General features: G+C 44.8%; 1 protein-coding gene across 2 annotated transcripts in view; it reads left to right on the plus strand.

The window, feature by feature from the left end:
• PRAG1 (PEAK1 related, kinase-activating pseudokinase 1) overlaps nt 1-22833 on the plus strand; it is a 48913-nt gene that overhangs the window by 20788 nt on the left and 5292 nt on the right. For both annotated transcript variants that reach the window (XM_060136737.1, XM_060136736.1), the window contains exons 4-5: nt 6874-7031; nt 17718-18457. In XM_060136737.1, coding sequence (XP_059992720.1) covers nt 6874-7031; nt 17718-18457 — 898 coding nt within the window. The remainder of the gene's footprint in view (nt 1-6873; nt 7032-17717; nt 18458-22833) is intronic.

Raw genomic sequence — 22833 nt, forward strand, 5'->3', positions numbered from 1 at the left:
TCAGGATATTTTGGGACTGTTATATTTTGTAGATATGAGAAAGGTCCAGCTTTGCTGAGGGCTGTTGTTTACTCAGTGTCCCTGCCTCTTGCAAGTTTTGCCCCTTTTGCAAGTTTTGCTGGGCAAGTTTTGCTGGGCAAGTGTAATTCTTTTCTTAAAGGAAACATTTATCCTCCTAGATGCCTCCCAGTTATTGAAACAGAGGCAGATAAACTTAATCAAGAAGTATTTAATAATTACTCTGTGTTCCAGCATGTCCTGACTATGACACAGCTCCTCAAACAGTTTATAATTGTGGTGGCAACAAGCCTATTTCACATGAAACAGAGTAATCTAACCAGGATTATAACCAAATGCTTAGTGATGTGAATCAGACTGTTTGGTGTGAGTTCCAGAGGGGACAGACCAGTCAGAGAAGATTGAGATGGTTTAGGAAGGGTTTTTAGGTGAGTGATCCTGCTGCTAGGTCTTGGGGATGGAAAAGGTTTGAAGGGGAGAGAGAATGTTTTCCTCTGTGCCAAGGTGGGGAAAGGACAGGAATGCAGGGTGCTTTGCGGACAGTGGGAGACTAGCCCCATTAGAGCAAAGTATATATGAGCATAAGTAATAGGTATTGATTAACCAAAATGGTGATAATTTTTTTCCAAACTAAAAACTAGGCATATATTCTAATGTACAGACGGTGTGGGGAAATATTTGAAATAGGGAGTGTCAAAGAAAATCCAGGGTGTGTGTTTCTGTCACCATAGAGGACCAGAGCTGATCTATTATGGCTGCCAAGGTCAAGAATACTTACAAGAGCTCCGTGTAGGGCTCTTCAGGGTTGGTCATCATTATGAGAGTAGAATTTTGGAAAGATTTTGAGTCAGGATGATCTGCCCCAAGGCTGCAGATCTTTTTGGAAGATGTGGCTTGAACCCTGTATATACTTTTTGAAAGGAGATTGATCAATATTTATCTACCAGGTTGTAGATAAATATGTTTTTTAATTAATTTATTTATTTATTTTGGGCCGCATTGGGTGTTCGTTGCTGCCCGCGGGCTTTTCTCTGGTTGTAGCGAGCAGGGGCTACTCTTCGTTGTGGTACGTGGGCTTCTCGTTGTGGTGGCTTCTCTTGTTGCGGAGCATGGTCTCTAGGCGTGCGGGCTCAGTAGTTGTGGCGCATGGGCTTAGTTGCTCCGTGGCATGTGGGATCTTCCCGGACCAGGGCTCGAACCCGTGTCCCCTGCATTGGCAGGCGGATTCTTAACCACTGTGCCACCAGGGAAGGGTTGTTGAAGCAGGGACAGTGTCACCTCTACTCACTATTGTATGCACAAGACCTGACACAGTGCCCGGCACGCAGCAGGCAGTCAATATTTATTCGTTGGAAAATCTGAGAGTCAGAAGAGACAGGATGGGGGATGCACTGCAGGTCCTACAGGCATAAGATAAATAAAAACGGGGTGCTCTTATTCACCAAGCAAACCTCGTGTTTTAGCTCAAATCACTGAATGATTTTGACTTTAGGATGTGGCCAAATAGTAGAGAATGAATGGGGTGAAACTGAGTGTATTTGAGAGGGTATTTGAATTGCTTCTAATGATGCAGCCCAACAGGACAATTGGAGATTGAAAGCTGCAGGTCACAGAGGCAAAGCCGTCCCTATTTTCCTGTGCTTTTGCAGGAAGTGCATTTTATAGAAAAGTCAGAGAGGAACTGAGGGGAAACGGAGAGCTCTGAGCTGGTGAATTCACAGCGGTCTGACAGGGCACTCTCAGCCGCCTCTGAAGCTGACCCTTCATCCTCAGGGCTGCTCCACGGAACCCCACGGTCACTGGCACGGCCCATCCCCAGGCTCTGGGGGGCCATGCGGATGATCACAGCACCGCAGGCTGGAGTCCGGGATGGTAAGAGGCTCTCATTCTTTGATTTAGGCATGACTTGATTTATTCGCATCTAAACCAGTCTGTTTTCACTTCTTGGTAATGTAAACAAGGTATATAGAGTTTTCTAACGTGTTTGTGCTTTCAGAGCTACCCGCAAGGGCTTCTCCAAAAGGCTAAACTTAGCAGTGAACTTGCCCAATCCAAAGACTGGGTGGTGTGATTGTGTACCAGGGTCTGGAGAGCTAGTCTAAAACTGCATGCTGGCATTATGTGACTTTTCATATCTCCTGCTCCAGAAGCAAAAAGTTTTCAACCAAATGGATGTGAACTAAACCAAAGTCGGCCGTGAGAATGAAAATGTGCCTCTGTCACACTTTAAGTTGTGCTGCCGTATGAGGATTCTAGCAGCCATGTGAAGTTCGAGATACAATCTCTGACCCACACTGGGGTCCAGTATCCGTTAAAAATTTTGGACATTCTGAAAACTCAGGGGGTATTTTTAGACTCGGCTTTTTTCCTACAGATGAGGAAGTCTGGCAGATGGCTCTTCCGGCTGGATTATTATTATTTTTTGCAGCTTTCTACTAATACAGTATGGAGAAAACTCTGGCAAGGCTTCTTTCTCCAAGGACAATGGGGGGAAAAGCCATTCTGCAAACACCGGGCAGCAGCTGCAGGGCTCAGGTCTCTAAGGACGCTGTGCCACTGGCTGTGTATTTCACGCTGCTCTCCTGTGACTGTGTCTAATCAACGTGGGGAGGCAGGGAAGGAAGTCTGAGCAAGAGCAAGTCATTTATCACAGCGCGGAGCAAAGACATCTGTGCGGGCCGGGCTCTCGCTGCAGCTGATAAGAGTGTTATTTGCCACCCAGAGAGGAAAGACTAGATGTGGTTTTGGGCCCATGAAGCCACTTCCTTAAATCACATGACATCAGTTCATCTTATAGATGGTTTGCACTGGTTTTATGAAAGGCAAATCAAACTATCATTAATGAGGGAAAAGTGCCTTTAAAAAAGAATAAGTATAGTCTTGTTATGCGTTGCTGAGTACATTCGGATTGACCTTGGCCTTGCATCTGACAGAACAATCCATTAGGGCTCAGAAAAGTCACCTTTGGAATGTTAAGCCTTTTGCAGGAATTCTTAAGAAATCTACTGCACACACTGACTGGAGATACAAAAACAATGTGATTGTCAGTCTGCTTTGATGGCCAGCTTCCCCTTTCATTTTCAAATCTGGTGTGTTTTTGTTCATTCAGTAATTAAAGTGGCAATTCTCTAAGACAGCAGATCATACAGGTTTCCAAGGTGGAAGATATTTGATGCAGTTCATATGACAGATTTAAGAGAAGGGGTCACCCCTTTCCTCCTTATTTACATCTAAGCATCCCAACTGCCTATTGGATTTTTGTTACTGGGCGGGAACCTGGGCTTCCTGAGCTTTTTTGGTAGAGAAACAGTAGTAATATCCCCAGAAGCCATGGAAACGTGAAAATTCCACTTGTGGCTTGTACTAAGATTGACCAAAGTCTGCATTTGGAGGCTTCCCACTTCCCTACACACACACGCACACACGCACACACGCACACACGCACACACGGAGAATTTATCCTGCAACCACAGGAATAATCTGGTTTTGTCTGCATTCACTTGGTGGGCTTCACAGCTATGACTTCTCATAGTGACTAGATGCAGAAAAATTAACACCCACAGTCTCAGGCGAGTTGTTAGGACTGAGAAATAACTTTTTCCATCCATGAGGCTATTCTGTGGCGGAACCAATCCTCATAGAGCCTGTCTGTCCCATGGGGACTGATGGAAATCTCACTGGGTCATCTCTGTGTTCCTTGCCTTTCAGAGGCTCAGCAACAGGTCAACAGGAATGGCCATCCTGGACTCATTCAGGCCCTAGTGATTTTCTTTCCTTCTTTCTAGAAATGAACATTTCTGTGTTCATTTTCAACTTATCGAGTATTTCAAGCATACGATGAAGTTCAAAGAGTAATTTAACTCACTTTCATGTGTCCCCCCCTAAGATTTTTCAAATATTAACATTTTGTTACCTGTTTTGGATTTTTTAAAATAAAATATTGCAGGTACAGTGGAAGAGCCCTGTCCATCCAATTTCCATTTCAATTTCCCCTTGCTACCCAGAGTCATCACTATCTTGAAGTTGATGAAGTTATTTCCATTTTACCACATATATGTAATATATAAAGAATACATAGCATCATTATGTGTTTTTAAATTGTATATAAATGGTATCACACTTTACATGAGCCTTTTGCAATCTACTTTTAATATTCAACATTTTAAGAATAATTTTCATACTGGTACCTTAAAATCAAGTTTATTTATTTTTGAATGCTATGTGGTATTCCATTACAAGACTCTACCACAGTGTATCCACTCCTTTATTGATGGACATTGGACTGTTTATGATTTTGTTTTTGCTGTTAGTAACACTGTGAACAGTCTTGTCCATGCATGAGTTTCTCTAGATCTGCACTGTACAGTGCAATAGCCACTAGTTAAAATGTGGTGAGCCTAAATTGCAATGTGCTGTAAATATAAAATACCAGATTTTGAAGACTTAGAATGAAAAATATATATAAAATATCTCATTAATAATGTTATATTCATTGCATATTGAAATGACAATATTTTTATGCATTTTGTGAAATAAAATACATTATTAAAATTAATTTCATCTATAATTTGGCTACTAAAATTTTAAAAATTTTATATATATATACATGTATAGATATATGACTTGCATTATACTTCTGTTGAATAAGGCTGTTCTATCAATAGATCAGGAGTCAGTAATCCACCACCCACAGGCCAGCCATCTATGTCTGTGAATAAAGTATTACTGGAAAACGTACCCATTTGTTTACATATAATGGCTGCTTTCCTGCTACAACAGCGGAGTTGATACTTGCAACAGAGACTATATGATCTGTGAGCCTAAAATATTTACCATCTGGCCTTTAAGGAAAAGTTTGTCTATCCCTATTTAACCTTTTTTGAACCAGGTTTTTAAAATATATTTTAAAGAAATATATTTAATATTGTGATCCAACACACATACACACACGAAACAAAAATTCCACAAAACAAAGTTTCACAAATCCTCACTCTATATTTTCATATTTTTTTCTGGTCTGTTCTTATTAAAATAAACTGCTAGTTGGTAAACTGCCTTGGCTCATGAAATTGACCTGGCCATTCATTCACTACTAGTCATTTGAAAATCATTGTTCCCTTTGCATCTGGCACTGCGCATTTTTCTTTCCTTTAATGCTTCACTGTTATACTAAATAATTAAGTGTATGTGTGCGTATGTGTATCTGTATATACTCATACATACACACGTTTATGTCTTTCTTAGTTTCATCTATTTATATACATTTCATCTAGTGTTTTTCTGCACCAGCTCAGCAGCTATGGTGCTGGAATTTCTCCCTTGGCAGCCTTCTGAGCCTGAAAACCAAGAGACTCCAGGGGCCACTTTGAAGAGGGCAGCGTAGTTGGATTGCCATAGATCTGGCTTTTCTCCTAGACTGAGGACTTGTCGTTATTCACAGCTTCATATCTTGGCTTCATCTGCAAAAGCCATTATTGATGGATTTGATGAGGATAAAAATATTTTATGAAACTTTCTATGATTATATTTTGCCAGAGGGTAAAATAAAGATAATATACTGCCGTAGCACTTCCAAAAGATTTGACATCCCCACGGTCCCTACAGTGACATTGAAATATAAAGAATACTACTAGTTGTAACATTGCCATCATTGTCACACTTAGGTGTAACAGCTTTAAAACGTCTTTTAATCTGGTTCTAAGGGTTGGAGGTGGGGAGACAGACATGTTTCTAAGGAGCACATTTCATGGGAGCGAACTTTCTCTAAACTTTTCTGTTAATGAACAAGGGATTCCAGTGCCTGTGAGGACCAGTACAGGGCTGCGCAATATTGAACACAGAGAATGATCGATACATTCTTGGCTGTAAGGTCATGTGCATTAAATGAGGCAGTTCTGATGCCAAATCAATACTGTATTGTGTATTTCCTACAGCAGATATTGAGATATAGATCTGCTGTAGTGGGAGCAGGCATGTAATCAGGAAATATCAGTTCAGACAAATCTGGGTTACCACCAACAGGGAAAGGGCTGGATTGACTGTGGTCTGTCCGGCTGCGTGGGGAAAATGTCAGGTCAGAGTGAATATTCATGTAGTCCTTGGAAAGAGGGAAAGAGAAATCAATAAGCTAAACCTTCCACTTAATAATGGAACTGTTTTCTCCAAGGCGAGTTCTTTTTTCTTGAACTTGGTATTCCTGTCCCTGATGTATCGGTCGTGCTATCTTAGAGATGCAATCAAAGATTTCATAGAAAGCCTAAGGGCAGATTCATTCCATAGTTCTGGAATAAGGGTTATGTTAACATGGTTCCATCTAAACATTGCACTAGATGTCTGGTTAAAATTGACCTTAAGTCCAAGGAATAAGCTCGACCCTTTGAAGCTATGTCAAGAGGGTATCAGGCACAAAAGAAATCTCTTGTTTTTGGTCTGAATCTGCAATTCCCTTGTCCTGTGATCTTGCAAAACCTACCCAATCTCTGTGTATCTCTATACATTGGCTTGTATGATAATGTTCAATTTTTCTTTGTAGAGATGTTACATAGGATATAGTAGATGACGTAAATGTTTTGGCAGACGGGGCCAGAATATGAAGGCAGTTCCTCCCAAATCATGATTTTGGTGCTTTTCTAAATTTAATAGACTCACTTCTCCTTAACCATGCTTGAGAAATCTCCTGCCATTCACGTGCGTAAGGTTTCAGAAGAGTCCCTGTTCTCTCTTCCCCAAATTGTTTTTTTAAAACTTACTGGCACTGATCAGGCTTCAGGAGCAAAGTAGGTTCATAATCCATCAGCTGGTTTTTGAATAGAAACCAAATTAATTACTTTTATCATTTGTTTCTACATTTTCCAGGCACCTTTTAAAAATGAACAAGAGCAGCTCTGATTTGGAGAAGGTGAGCCAGGGCTCTGCTGAGAGCCTCAGCCCATCCTTCAGGGGCATCCACGTCAGCTTCACCACGGGCTCCACGGACAGCCTGGCCTCCGACTCCAGGACCTGCAGCGACGGAGGTAACAGACTTGACCTTGATGGAGAGGCTTAGATTCCCTGAGTCTGGAAGGCCAGCCTGGGTTAATTGCCTAGATTCGGAAGGGCCGAGCTAGACCTACTGTCTTGGTCCCACTTTCCCTGTGAAGTAGACTCCACCAAGGAGCAGCTGACATTTATTCCCTATTGAATTTATGACAAGGTGCCTCATCCCATATCTCCCTCTCCAGTTACACACAGCGCATCCGCATGGCAGCAAGGTGGGAGGAGGCTGAAGTCGGAAGCATATCGAAAGACTCCTGATTCCTTGGGTAATGAGACATCTGTGTATAGGTCTGCGTTCCATTTCTGTCCTCAGGATTAGTTTACAGGGGATTGGGTGCATGCCAACCACAAATTCCCCCTCCTCCACCCTCTGTCTCTCTCATTCTTTCGTGGGCGCGCGCACACACACACACACACACACACACACATATGCACACACTTCCTTGGACACACAGCAGGCGTTTACATAAGTGTGTGTTGAATTAAAGCATGCAGGCTTCATTAGACCACCATCCACCCCCCTTTCTGGATTAAGCTCTAAGGCGTAATATGTGGCTAAGTCCTGACTGGGTGTACAGTCGGCCCTTGGTATTCTCGGGCTCCGAATTCGCAGATTCAAAGAACTTCCAACCTCTGTTGGTTCGGGTTCAGAGGGCTGACGGTACTCCGCCATTTTATATAAGGGACTTGAGCATCCACGGATTTTGGTAGCTGAGGTGATTCCTGGAACCAATTCCCTGCAGATAATGAAGGACGACTGTATTCCTAAAAAAAAGAACTCTTGCTTTCCTGTAGTTGTGATGGGTAGTATTAAAACCTTCACCCTTTAACACTTGTGTGTGTGTGTCCTCTCCTGCTTTTCTCTTTGACTTGCCCTAGCATGTTAGGTTTGGACGTGTGCTAGCATGACTGTCTTTCTCAGTCCTAAGGAAGTATTTCCTCTCAGTAGGCATTTTTGGAGTAGAGGGTTCCATTGTGAATTTACTGTCACCAACATTTTTCTATCTAAAAGATTAGCGCTGCTAAGACAAAAGCATATGTTGTACGTCAGCCTGTGGTGTGTTCTGATGGGAAACTTCTGACAGCTCTGACTTCAAAACAGGAAATATCTTAGCCTTGATTTGGGTGGGACGTGGCAAAAGAGGATTTTCTTTCTCTGCAGATTTTCCTGGGTTTCTATCTTTTTCCTTTTCCCATTCCATTGTGCAGAAATTCTACAAGGCACCTTATGCCATCGAAGGCTGGGCTGGGCACGTGAACCGTTAGTCCCTGTGCTGGTCAGCCCTGACCTGCTGTCTTGGGATTGTGAGCAATTCTGAGGGAGGGGTCTTTCATCCTCCACTTGCCAGCTGGTGTTAGTGAGAACTGGACTTAATTGCCCCAGCACTTTGCTTCTCAGAACCAGCAGATCATGATGTTTGCTCTCAGGGCTCTTACACGATCTAGCCAGGAAGGTAAGATTAAAATACGTGACATGTGGGTGGATGGGTTAAGCTAGGAAATTGGGCTGCTCAGAACAGGAGTGCTTATAAAAGCTTCCAGAGAGAGAGAAATCAATGAGTGCTGATGTAGGGTTCAGGGAAGGCTTTTTTTTTTTTCCTTTTGGGCCGCGCCTGAGACATGCAGGATCTTAGTTCCCTGACCAGGGATTGAACCCACGTCCCCTGCAGTGGAAGCGTGGAGTCTTAACCACTCCACTGCCAAGCAAGTCCCGAGAAGGCTTTTTGAGGACATGGGACTTCAGCTCTTGTCTCCAGAGTGGTTAAAATTGAGAAGGTAGAGGGAGGAGGAGGGGTCTTTGCAGGTTAAGGAAACAATTCAAGAGGAGAGAAGGCACAGGGTTAGCGGTGCACATGGGGAAAGGGTCAGACCAGCCCAGCGCACTTCAGTGGAAGCAAATGAGGGGCAGTGGGACATGAGGTGGTGGGAGGCTGGGGGCTGGATTGTACAAAACTCTCAAAACCTGTTTGTGGAGTTTGGAAATAGGGAGCCACTTGAGGGTTTATGAGTACAATGGTGACACCTAACTCAGTCATTTTCGAATTAAAATGAATATATTTTCTTGTACGCCTGACACTGAAATCACATTGTAAATCAACTGTACTTCAATTTTTAAAAAAGAATATATTTTCATGGTTAGTCCTTTATCACAAACGAGTTATTCAGTGGAAATGCACCTCGAAATTTAGATTCCTAGAAGATCAACAAAAAGGTATATATACCTTCTTACTGGACTCTGGCTTCTCCGAGCAAAGCAGTTTCTATCTGCTGTTCCTACTTATGGCTCTGTACCCAGAACCATGCTTTGAAACTGGCAAGAGACCACAGGCATTCTCTCTCTCTCTTTTTTTCCTTTTCTGTGTCTCTTAAACATTAAGCTGGAGAATGTCCAGAACCGCAGGTCCTAAAATGTAAGATACCCTTCATTCAACTGCTCGTCAGTAGCCAAGACGGCTGGCTTTAATCTATTACTGAACAATTAGCTTTCCATCCTGTGAATCCTTACTCACTTTTACCTCGTAGCTGAAATACTGACCCATCGTGCCTTTTGCTACTATTCGGCATCTAGCGCCAAAGCTGAGAGAGGGAATCCAAATGGGAGAGGTAGAGTTAGGTCAAGAATGTAGCGTCCACCTCTTTAATATTATATATTAAGTCAAAAGAGACCATTCAACTATACATTGATTTTTTGTCAGTAAGAATTCAGTAACGAAAACAATGCATTTCGTGGACTTTGTGCCTCTGTGGTATGGGTGGGCCTGGGGGAGTTAAGGACAAAGTCATTCCGGGGCATAGCATAGTAGTAGTTGTGTAAACTTCTTGGAAGCTCATCAGGGTTAATGGTGAAAATTAGTTTTCTACCATTCAGGTTTTGTGGTCCCCCAAAATATAGTTTTAAATTTTCTAAGTAAAATAAACATAATCAAAAGCTATGACTTGGTTGCATTTTAAAAACGAGTGTGTCTAAACTTTTCGTTCACAAAATATTTTATATCAGTGTTAATGTCAGCTCTTTGTGCTTGTATCACATTCCATACTTCTCCAAGCACATCTGTTATCCCATTTGTCCATGTGGGCAGTTCCATTGAACAGTGGGTCAACTCGGTGAAAGGAAAAATCCATCTAAGCAGTTGTCGGGTTTATGCTTGGTTGGGGAGGGACAAACTGCATGTATTAGGACAGATCCACGAACGCTGCCAAGGGGAAGGTCCTCTGTAGTGGATGGATGGATGGGCGTGGGGGGAATGATCAGCAGAAATGGTCACCAGAAGACTCTTGTGCTTTTAAATGGTTACTTTTAAATACGCAGACCTCATAATTGCATTAAGATCATTTTCCCTTTTGATTTAGGATAACATTACAACTCAGTTCCACAGTTAAACAAACATCATAGATGCCAGGTTCCCCTCTTCCCAAATGAGATGAGTGCTGTGTTGAACTGAAAATATGGGCAGGAGTGATAGATGAGAGGTCTAAATAACTATACAGTAGTGAATATACTTATAGACTCCCATGAAGCTATGCACCAAGGCAGTGTTTGTGTTCTGATTTTTTTGTAACTGCCAACCAGAAACACAGGAAGTTAATTAAATATCTTGACAGTAGTCAGCTTGTGTTTCTCAACAGTAATGCCAAGAAGATTTTTGAAATATAGACATTAATTCAGTCATTGGTTTGATAGATATTTGTTGAATACAAACTATGGGCTGGATACAGTTTTAGATGCTGAAGATACAGCAGTGACCAAAAATGCCCTGTCCCTTCCTTTCGTGGAGCTCACATTCTAGCGGGGAGAGATGGGCAATGAGGAAGATAAGGGACTAAAGTAGCCAGTGTGTCAGATGGCAGTAAGTGCTATGGGGAAAAGTCAGCCAGGAAGGGGCCAGGGAAGGGTGGGGAGATAGTAAGTCCACAAAGACGTCAGTCAGAATGAGTGACAGCCTGACCCTCACTGAGCCCTTACTCACCCACTCAGGCTGTTACCTGAGACTCTAAGAAGAAATAGTATTTTTAAAAGAGTCATGTACCACAATGTTCACTGCAGCTCCATTTACAATAGCCAGGACATGGAAGCAACCTAAGCGTCCATCAACAGATGAATGGATAAAGAAGATGTGGCACATATATACAATGGAATATTACTCAGCCATGAAAAGAAACGAAATTGAGTTATTTGTAGTGAGGTGGATGGACCTAGAGTCTGTCATACAGAGTAAAGTAAGTCAGAAAGAGAAAAACAAATACCATATGCTAACACATATATATATGGAATCTAAAAAAAAAAAAGGTTCTGAAGAACTTAAGGGCAGGACAGGAATGCAGATGTAGTGAATGGACTTGAGGACATGGGGAGGGGGGAGGATAAGCTGGGACGAAGTGAGAAAGTGGCATGGACATATATACACTACGAAATGTAAAATAGTTAGCTAATGGGAAGCAGCCGCATAACACAGGGAGATCAGCTCCGTGCTTTGTGACCACCTAGAGGGGTGGGATAGGGAGGATGGGAGGGAGAACACAAGAGCGAGGAGATATGGGGATATAGGTATATGTGTAGCTGACTCACTTTGTTATAAAGCAGAAACTAACACACCATTGGACAGCAATTATACTCCAATAAAGATGTTAAAAAAAAAAAGAAGAAGAAATAGTATTTTTAAAAAGGTGGTCCTGGGAGTTCCCTGGTGGCCTAGTGGTTAGGATTCCAGGCTTTCATTGCCGTGGCCCAGGTTCAATCCCTGGTCAGGGGACTGAGATCCCACAAGCCACACATAGCAGCCAAAAAAAAAAAGAAAAAAGAAAGGTGGTCCTGAAAAAGGCATCTAAAACTCTCTAGCCAAAAATAGCATGCTTTCTGACAATTAAGCAGGCTTGTTAGAGCACTTGATCCTAAATTGATGGGTTCAGTCTAATATATTACACTGATATTTTGCTCAAACACAGTATACCCTCCCATCCCCCACGGAGACAGACTGAGTCACCGGTTCTATTCTGGGAGATGTGTTACTGAAGGATGGAGAAGTTATCCTAAAGGAAAAAATACGCATTTTTAAGACTGTCTGTGGCCTGAGCCCTCACAGTATCTCTAAAGTGAAGCTTCATTTTAGTTTGAGCTATTCCCTTTAAACTAAATTTTTTAAAATATATTATTACTTCAATGAAGTCAATACATGTCTATGATAAAAATCCAAACAATGGAGAAAGATATAAAATGAAAAGTCAGAGTCTTCAGACTCCCAGCTCCACCCCCCATTTGGAACATTTTTTTCTATATCATCCCAGAAATTCGTATCCATATTTTAAATATAAACTTCAGTTCTACACATTTTTGTACTTAATGTATCTTGAAGTCCTTCAAATCAGAACCTCTAGGTCTACCTCATTTTTTTTCATGCTGTATATTTTTTTCATTGTATAAATTGGTTAAACCCTTCTCTTGTCAATGCATGTTTAGGTTAGTTTCATTACAAGTCTGCAGGAAGATCCTGTGACGTACACCAAGATAATTTGGTGAGCATATCTGTAAGATAAATTACTAGAAGTAGAATCGATATGTCAAAATGTATATGCATTCTTAAACAGATGTTACCAAATTAACCTCTAAAAATGTCAGTTTATGCTTCTGTCAACAGCATGTGAAAGTGCCTTGAACTAACTTTTAATTTTACTGTTCATTTGGAAGAAAACCCATAATGATTTTGTTACAACAGGGGAAAGATCATGGAACCACACATGGGCTGTAGACACGCAATATTTTCCATGAGCCTGTTTTCCAAACTGAGACGGTGCTTCTCCTGTTTTGCATGTCAATTGCCTACCCATCTGGATCACTGTTTCTTGGGATGATTAACTGGTCTGGAGAGGCTTCTCACAAATGCCACATTTTCCATCCAATTGTAAAATGCTAATACTATGCTTCCATTTTCAGACCACGTTTACCTTCTTGAAAAAGCAAGGGTTCCTCTTGAAGGAATGCTATGTGCCTTCCTTTAAAAAAAAAAATTAGAGTTTATTCTGACCAAATTTTCCTTTGGAGGAAAAAATTACTCTCTGTGAGGCTAGAACATCCCCTCTGCCACCACTCTTCACGTCTTCTGGGGGTGGGAAGAGGGGTTTTGGCCAAAACCTGTAAGACTGCCACTTCCTGTGTGACCCTGGCCTACACAGATGGCTTTAGTTTTCTCACCTTGAACATGAAGGGATTGAACCAGGCCACAGGGTGTGGGCGAGGTTTTCTCCATCTGCTTTGTTCCCCCTGCCTTGCATTTTGTAGGTGCTCAAGAAATGCTGAGTGAATGCATGGATTCATCTATACAGCCGTTTCCAGCCAAATCTCTTATCCTCATTTTTAAAAACAATCCACAGAACACTCAGTGTTTCGAACAAAAGAAAATTCAGTTTGCATTCCTTTATTTTAAGTTGGAGAATCGTCAGACACCAAAGCTGAAGTTTGGAGCTGGGGGACTCTTAGCTGGGACCCCGCCCTTTGTCCCCACATTTGTTCTGGCCCAGCTGCCGTCAGGAGGCAGAGCCGGGCGCCAAGCAAGCCACACGGGCTCATTTATACGGTTCAAAACTGGACTGACCACTTCCTCCTGAAGCCCGGCTCTCCCTTTGGCTATAGAGAACAGTCAAAGTACCTATTAAAACCCAGCCAGAAGAGAGGACTCTATAATCAGAAAACCTCACAGTGCTGGGTTTGAACTTTTGGCCTGCATTTCTGCATAGGAATTGAGCCTTTTTTTCCCCCACCGTTGAAATCCTGATATTTCTTCTCTGCTTTATAAATATAATGGCACCAAACTGGTATACTTTCCTCTCCATCGTTTTAAGATCCCACCCAGTGCACCAAATGTGATGTGTAGTTTTTTCCTAGAAAACTTCTCTAGGAAGTTCTCTAGAAAACTTTTTTCTCTTCTCTGAAGCACAGGCACTAAGGAGATGCAGAGGTGTTCTGCTCTATAGCCGGCTGCAGGCTTGATATGCAGAATTGGAAATTGGAAGGAAAACTTAGGAAATGGGATTTGTAGCTCTCTGGCCCAATTAGGACTCAAAGTCATTTAAAAAAAAACAAAAAACCACTAATTATGTAACTATGATGTAGGCAGACTTCCCAGCAAAGTATTTTTCATTCATATCCTTTGATATGAATTTTCCATTCATATCCTTTTTACACCCTTAATTGTAAGCCAGAATTTGGAAACAGGGTGATCTAACACCAGCATAGAACCGGGATAAGCTGTGTCTGTGAAGAGGTGCCCCATGCGAGAGCCAACAACACGACAGAACCAGAGCGGGTCTTCTGGGGGGCTCTCTGGTCCTGCAGAAGACAGCTAACTGCTTGTCTCATGCTGGAGAAATCGGTTTTATCGAGAAGGGCTACACGTAGACATCTCCCTCCAAATATTAACAGCCAAGAATATTAACAGCTGAGATGTTATATGGTCCTGGGGTGCCTGGGGGCAATCAGAGTGAATTATGGTCTTTTTGCCTGGTGCGGGTCCACATCTGGAGAATGGTCAGAAGATGGTGTACCTGCTACCCAAGTAGGAGATTTTTTTTTAAATGCAAAAATCACAATATGTGTATGTAATGCCCAGTTATACAGAGGAAGTGCACATTTCAGATGAGCCTCACTTCACCAGATGAGGTCTGTGTAATGCAGTCCTTTACAACCTCTGGGGAAGTGCATGGCTAGGAGCCTTCCTGTGCAGTGCCGTCCTCTGATTACGGTGTGCTTTAGGCAGTGATTGTTGGGTGAGAAACACCTAACATCTAAGAAATAAAGAAAAATGAACCAGTCCACATGCTAATCCCTGAAGCCGCACCTCCTCCTAATACCCAGTACTCCTGCCCCTACTTAGCTAAGTGGTTATGGGATATAGATCTGATCAAAGCCACGCACTCACAGTTCCCACAAGAAAGCAAGAGAACACACACAGGGCAAAGGAGAAAATCACTTCCTTCCAACTGCCTGAACACACGCATTATTTTCTGTGCTAAAGCACAACCTCTTGGTTTTCTTTGGTAATCTAGGGAATGAGAAGTGTTACCGATATATATATATATATATTTTTTAAGATTCCTGCTATCCTTAAAGATTGAAAAGTTTTCCAGCAGCAGCTTGTGGGAACTAGAGATAGAGGAACAGTGGAAGCAAGATAACCATCTGCCTAGAGGTATTTTATTTCAGGGGCAGCTTTGAGACAAAATGCACATGAGGAGTTGTTGAAAATGGAGAGAATGGCTGAAATTATAGACTATTAGTGCTGGAAGGAGCCTTCTCAGGGTTGCAATCCGGTCAGTTTTTGTTTTTGTTTTTTTGCGGTACACGGGCCTCTCACTGCTGTGGCCTCTCCCGTTGCGGAGCACAGGCTCCGGACGCGCAGGCTCAGCGGCCGTGGCTCACAGGCCCAGCCGCTCCGTGGCATGTGGGATCCTCCCAGACCAGGGCACGAACCTGTGTCCCCTGCATCGGCAGACGGACCCTCAACCACTGCGCCACCAGGGAAGCCCCCCGGTCAGTTTTTAAATGAGGAAATTCAGCCGAGTAAGATTGACAGCTTACATCAGGGTTCATCCCGCTATGCGCCCTCAGATCAGACCAGAGGCAGAAAGGAATGTGTTGAAAGCGTCAAGGAGAGCTGTAGGGGGAAGCCCAGGAAGACAAACCAAAGAAAGGGGTGGGAATAAGCATAAGGCTTAAGGAGGGGACTAGCCATGAAACTGATTTGTCAAAAACCTCCCCGGCTGGTTGGACGGGGGACCCAGGTGTCCTGACCTTAGGCAGGTTGTCCCTGTCTGGACAGGGAGACTGGAGGCACTGAGTAAAGCGTTGACCGGGATTCTGATCACGCTCTGCCTGCCCCCTCCCCAACCCTTATCTTCTGCGTGTTGATAATGCATCTCTTTGCACAAACCTGGTTCCCAGCTCCTGTGTTCAACTAGCTGCGTTTACCAACTCTGTCCTCCTGGGGGCTTTGCGCTGGAGCTTGTACTGTGCAGGAGGCCCCTGCTGTCACTTACTGATGCTGGTCAATGGGGCTGAGGCACGGACATCGGCGCCTGAGGACATGGTCATCCACCCGGCTCCCTCCTGCCTGGGGAGCACCCCCATGTAAGGAGGCCCCCGTGTTGATGGGAGAGGCTTGGTGCCAGCCCATTCTGTCCCCCTTTGGCTGGAGAAATCAGAGAGGGACTCAAGCAGAGACAGCTGTTACCTGTTCAGAAGCAGCCCTGCGAAGGCCATGTGCCTCTGAGTGAAGTGACACAAAACTAACGGACAGTTTGCTTCCTTTGGGGCCTTTCTCCACTTGCCTCCGGCCTCTGTATTTGTTGTGCGTCTTGCATCTTGGTCGTCCTGCTAAGGTGGGAGGGGGTCCAGAGAGGCACTATGTGCCCCGCCCTTAGGCTACATGCACAGTCAACTAAATGAGGGGCGCACATCATAACTGCCTATTTCCTTGAATCTGAGACCCATGTTTCTTTCACATTTTACTTCAGGATAATAGGATGTATTTTATAATGTATGGATACAGTTAATGTTTTGGGTTTTTTTTTAATCCCCTTAAAAACTGTTATTAAAATATTGGGTACATCTTTGAGTCAGTTCTTAGAATGAAAGAAATGAGTATTATTTTCAATTGGCCCTTTCTTGTCTCTGATGTCAGTACCTTTTCTTATGTATTTTTTACCTGAACTCTTGTTTCATTGTGAACTCTCCATTTCATACATTGATATAAAGAGTAAGTCCAGTCTTCGCTCTTATCTCACCGTCTGTGACATTTCTGAAGGTCCCCATGCTCTGCGGAGGCCTGAGGCAGTGATGGAACTTTCCCCAAATCACATCAATATCCACGTGCACCTCTGGGAACTGTGGGGCCTGGGAACCACTCGCTTTCCCTTGAAATCTGTTTCTTCTTATGAAATCACATTCTCTGTCTTCTGAAATGTCTGTGGGCCTGCACTGTCCCCCAGGCCATCAGGGCATTTGTCAAAACTCAGAGAATTATACCCTAAAAAGGAGGAATTATACTGTAGCTAAATTGTACCCTCTATAAACTGACATTTTGAAAAAATCCAGCCAAGCCATACATGTTCAAGTTTGTTGGTGCTGTTGCAACATTGTTTGCAAAATATTAGAAGCAACCTAAGTGTCCATCCACGGGGGACCAGTTAAATAAATTTTGGTACTTGCATATGATGATACAGTATGGGATAGCTTTTAAAAAGAATTAGATAGACCTGAACATCATCTGATGTGGAATATCTCCAAGCCATAGTGGCAAGTGAAGAAAAGGAATACTGCAATCAGTGGGCACCGTTTGCTCTCCTTTGTGTAAATGTGTGTGTGTGTGTGTGTGTGTGTGTGTTTGGGTTGTTTGGCAGATCTCCAGAAGGATGTGTGGGAAATTGCCAGCCATGTTTCCTCTGAAGAGAGGGACTGGGCGCTAAGGAACAGGGTAGGAGGAAGACTTCATTGGCATTGTACACCTTTTTTGCATTTTGAGTTGTGTTCATTGTGCATATGTTGTCTCTTCAAGAAATAGATAAAAACAAAATAAAATAGATTGCTTTGATGGAAAGAAAAAAAAAGGCCCACGGGACCCTGGAACTGAGTGGCCTGGGCCCCCGGTCTGATGGTTTCTGTTTCTCTTTTTCAGGTCCATCATCTGAGCTGACTCACTCGCCCACCAGCAGCGGGAAGGAGCTCTTCAGCCCTGTCCCCTTCCCTTCGGGCTCCACTGAGGATGTGTCCCCCGGTGGCCCCCTGCAGCCCCCACCTCTCCCCCAGAAGAAGCTAGTGAGCCGGGCGGCCTCTTCTCCGGATGGCTTCTTCTGGACCCAAGGCTCCCCCAAGCCAAGAACAGCAGGTCCCAAGCTGAACCTCAGCCACTCGGAAACCAGCGTCTGTGTCCATGACGAGTCCCACTTCAGCTACTCCTCAGGCCCCGGCAGCCGCCTCCAGCACACCTTCTCTGCTTCCGAGCCTCTGGAGAAAACGTTCAAAGACAATGGCCCCTGGGGCCCAGCGCCAGGGCTGGCGGGCAGCCAGAGCCTGCAGGGCAAAGGGGTCTCCTCGGCCGCGGCCTCCCAGCTGAGCGTGTCCAGCCAGGCCTCGGTGGGCAGTGCCCAGCTGCAGCTCCACAGCCTCCTGAGCAGCATCAGCAGCAAGGAGGGCACCTACACCAAGCTGGGAGGGCTCTACGCCCAGTCCTTGGTCCGCCTCGTGGCCAGGTGTGAGGACCTCTTCATGGGCGGCCAGAAAAAGGGGCTGCACTTCAGCGAGAATAACTGGTCCCTGTTCAAGCTGGCCTGTAACAAGCCCTGCTGCGACTCGGGGGATGCCATTTATTACTGTGCCACCTGCTCCGAGGACCCCGGCAGCACCTACGCTGTGAAAGTAGGTACCAACCCCTCCTCCCATTCCACAGTGCCGCCAGCCGGTCCTGGCTGGGGGGGCAGCGCTATGGCTGGGGAAGTCATTTCCCCTCAGCCAGCTCCCGAAGGAGGGTAGTTTCCAAAAAATGCTCGGTGATCTCACTCTCTGCCTGGCCCAGGACGTGGTGCAATGTGATTTGTACAATGAATAGAAGGTTCATTCTGTGCTTTCAGGAACGAACCTACATGATCGAGTTGGATTAAGACAGTTGCCTTTTAATGTGATGGAGAATTCATTCATTTATTCAGCAGGTTTCTATTGAATGCCTACTATGAGCCAGGTATTTTGTAAAGCTCTGAGTATATAGAGGTGAACATATGGTTCCTGTGGAGCTTATAATCTAATACGGGAGATAGGCAATTCAGATACAGTTCTTAAAATAGAGCCGGAAGGAGAGTTAGACCCAAACATCATCTTGAACCACAACAGTAATATTATTGATAGAGCAGTCAGTATACAACTAGACTCTTGGATGGGTGTGTTAACTACACGACCTCAAATCCTCACAGGGGAGGTAGGTGTTACAGGTGCGAAATCTGAGGCTCAAAATGATTAAGTAATCTGCCCACAGCTGGCAGGTGGCTAAGATGGATTTGAAGTCTTCTTTGTCTTGTCTCAAAGCCTATGCTACCACCCTTTCAGTTAAGAAAAATGAAGTTCAGGGAAGTTAAGTGACTAGCCCAAAGTAACACAGCTGTTTAATCGTTGGCCCTGGATCAGGGCTGTTGCTAGCACGCCCCACTGCTCTTTTGGGGCACAGCTCTGAGTAAGCTGGTGGAGCTGTCTGTATCCATCTGGCCCCTCTGGTGGCCCCTTTTCTCATCTTCTTTTGGTGTCCCTTGTGTACCTGGTAGTCTGTGGTCCTTCTATAAATGCAGGCTTTTGTGAGGAGTGAGAAGGGAACCCTGAACTCTTTTCTGCCATCACCTGCCCCAAGACATTCTTTTATTTCTAATTAGAAAAAATGCAAGCAGTGAACTAACATGAAACGGTCTTGGCAGGGTGGCTTCCTTCTTACCAGTAAGATTTTTTTTAATACTATGATTATTAGCCAAGGAAAATTGCAGTGAATTTTACTGTGAGATTTTTCTTTTAAAAAATTGGTGATACCACCATAAAATATAGATTGGGAACCCCTGATTTATGTGTTCGAGGGGCTCTGTATAATTACTCGCTGCCTTCTTGCAAAAAAACTAGGCAGGAAGGTAGCTATTAGGAGGATCCAGTTCATTGTCAGAAATCAAGGCCCCAAAAAACTAGATAGATTTTTGAACTTCATTGCCTCTTTATATCTGAACTCGACAGCTACTCTCTTGTTGAGCTACCCTTCCTGGTCACACCCCCAACCACAATTAAAAGGAAAAGAAACAACCCCAGCGTTTCCCATCCTATTAGCGGGGTGCTGTATCCAGTAAAGGAAGAGTGAGTAGACCCTCCAGAGAGCTGGACATGGTCAGCCTGGTCATCGCTGGTGGCCCAGAGCCAGGGGCCTGTATCCATGCACTGAAAGGGATGTAAGTTTGAGCTCCTTGAAAGTCAAGGGGATGGAGGTGCCTTTAGGAAGTTCTTTGCTTCTGCCAACCTAGTGGACCTGAGAAAGGGATTTGTGAATAATGTCTCTGCTTCCACCCTGAACATTTCCTGTGTTCAAGTGCATGTGTTACTCTCCCCCGCCTACTTGGGCTGGACCTGGGCGGCTCCTTCACTGTCAAGAGACAGCTGACTTCTCCATTTTGAGGAGGAAAGAGCCTGGTGGGACAGGCTTAATCCCTCTTGCCCATGGGGTAGAAAGTGATATGGCCCAGGGGGCCACATGGCGCAAGATCTGCCGCTGGATCAGAACCTCCGGGCAAAGGGGTTTGTTTTTTATATCCATGATGGTGATGTGCAACTTGGATTCTAGGACCTCCTGTAACAATGTAGAATTAGCCAGTTCTCCGAAGAACAGTGCAGAAAATTCAGCATTTCCAGAGGATGTTAAAAGGCAGCATCGTTCATTGCATTCGAAATCTAAACCATAAGGAAGCCAGCGATAGACCTTGGTCCTCTTAAGGAAGAGAGTCCCCGGGGTCTCCTCTTTGATTTTGCGGGAGCCTTGGCAGCTCAGGGACTATCTCCGTAATGTGTGAAAAGAAAATCTGGAGAAGAGCTTCCAGTATTCAGAGTCTGGGGAACAACAATATCAATTTGCAAATGGGCCTGGCCTGGGGGGGAGGGGAGGGGGAGGGGAGGGGGTGGGGCACGGAGCATCCTTCCACACTGCTGTTCCACTTCATTAGTGCTGATCTTAGATGGAATACCGTCATCTGAATGGGCTGAATCCCCAGGAGTGGGGAGGGGGCTCCTTCCCGCACCGCCTGGCTGTGGCTGAGCTCATTTCATCCGTGCCTGGGAAGCAGGAGCTTCAGTTGCAGGCTCGCACCTGCTCGGGCTGACGCTGGTCCCTCCGTTTGTGGGCTTGGCGCCCTGTAGCCGCGAGGAGGTGAAGCCAGCTCATGGAGCCCAGCTCCACGAGTATGAGGAGGGAAAAAAAGCCTTAGTTGTGTGTGCTTTCGAAGCCGTTTCATGCCTCAGTCAGCCAGAACTCCGGTAATTAGGGACCTGCGCTAAGCGGGCTGGGCCTTTTTTATTTAACAGACGTGACTTAGCCCAGATTTTCAACCACGAATCAGGCCGTGGCACCAAAGTTTAAAGTGAGACTTGGCTCAGTGAAACGTTTGAAATTTGAGCTGAACCAAAGGTCTGTGTGAAGGTCTTGAGCCAGAACCCAAGCACAGACTCCCTGAAAATGAACTTGGGGGGCGGTGAGGGGAGATGGGGTGGAAAAGAAGCCGTCCCCTCCCTCCGCCCCCTCCTCTCCCCTCACCTCTAATTTGACACTGTAGAATGATCTTGGCGGTGGCCCAGGGCTACCCCTCTGGATAACACGCGCTCTGTCTTTTGTTCGAGGCAGTGAGGAAGCTGCAGGTCTTGCCAGAGGGACCAGCTCACTGATTCTGAAATGCATCCAGGCCACTTGTCATTTACTCTCCTCTTTCATTTACACCTCTGTGCGAAGTGCCTGGAGCTCCCAAGGAGAGTGTTTGCCGGGCCCAGGCCTTTGATACCCTGGAGAAAGGGGATCCTTGGAAACACAGCCCAGGCCCCGGCAGCTGAACCCTCTGGGTTTGTACAGCCAGCCAGCTCTGGAATTGCCCAGCACCACCATATGGCTACAGCCGGACCCGCAAGGGCAGTCACCATAGCAACCTCTCCCGGTGGGTGCTCGCCTGGGCATTGTGTTGAAAGCCACACCTGTGCTGTGTCCTTTAATGCTCCCAGTGGCCCTGTGAAGAGGGACACTGCCCCTGAGATACAGAGGAGAAACATACTTGGAGATAAATACCGTTGATCTTCCGTGTTCGTGGATTCTGCGTTTGTGAATTCGATGCTGAAACTGACTTGTAACCCCACGTCAGTACTTGGAGGGCTTTGGGGTTCATTCCTGAACTGCACACAGTGGGCGGGGCGGAAATCCGGGTCATCTGACTTGCACGTCTTCAGCTGAGGTGGTACAAAGGGACCCTCCGCCTTCTTGTTTCAGCTCTCATACTGTACACAGGTGTGCTTTTTGTGTCTATTGAGTGCCTCATCGTCACACTTCTGTGCTTTTCGTTGGCGATTTCGCTTTAAAATGGCCACGCTGAGCGCTGAAGTCCTGTCTCGTGTTCCTAAGGTCAGGAAGGCTGTGATGCACCTTTGAGAGGGTGTTAGATCGGCTTAGTTCAGGCATGAGTTACACTGCTGTTGGCTGTGAGTCAGTGTTAGTGCATCAGCAGTATCTGTGAATAAGGCGTCTTTAAACAGAAACACACACAGTATACAACAAGGGTACATATTGATAAGTTGGTGAACATCTTGTGACCAGAGGCTTGCAAGAACTTCACATTGTATTTCCCCAGGAGCAGTGGTTCAGCATTCATGCATTCAGTGTTTGTGGCTACTTAATAGAACATAACTACTACAAATAACAAGAATCAAGGGAAAGTTGCCAATGTTTACAGAGTTTATATTTAAACTAAGGTCCTTTTCACTCCAAAGCCCATACTTTTCACCTCCAGAACACTTCTTAGCTGTATAATCTAGGGCAAATAATTTAACCTCTTGAAGTCTCAGTTTCCTCCTCTGTAGTAGCATCTACCTCATTGAGTTGTTCAATGAGATTTAACGAGACACTACATGACAAAATGCTTGTAGGCATGGTGCAAGAGTTCAGTAGGTATATGCTGTAGTTGAGAAGCCCTCACTGGAGGGGATGACGTCAGTATCCATGGATGGCACAGCAGACGGGTCCATAC

The sequence above is a fragment of the Lagenorhynchus albirostris genome, chromosome 21 (genome assembly GCF_949774975.1).
Source record: "Lagenorhynchus albirostris chromosome 21, mLagAlb1.1, whole genome shotgun sequence".
Lineage (NCBI taxonomy): Eukaryota > Metazoa > Chordata > Mammalia > Artiodactyla > Delphinidae > Lagenorhynchus > Lagenorhynchus albirostris.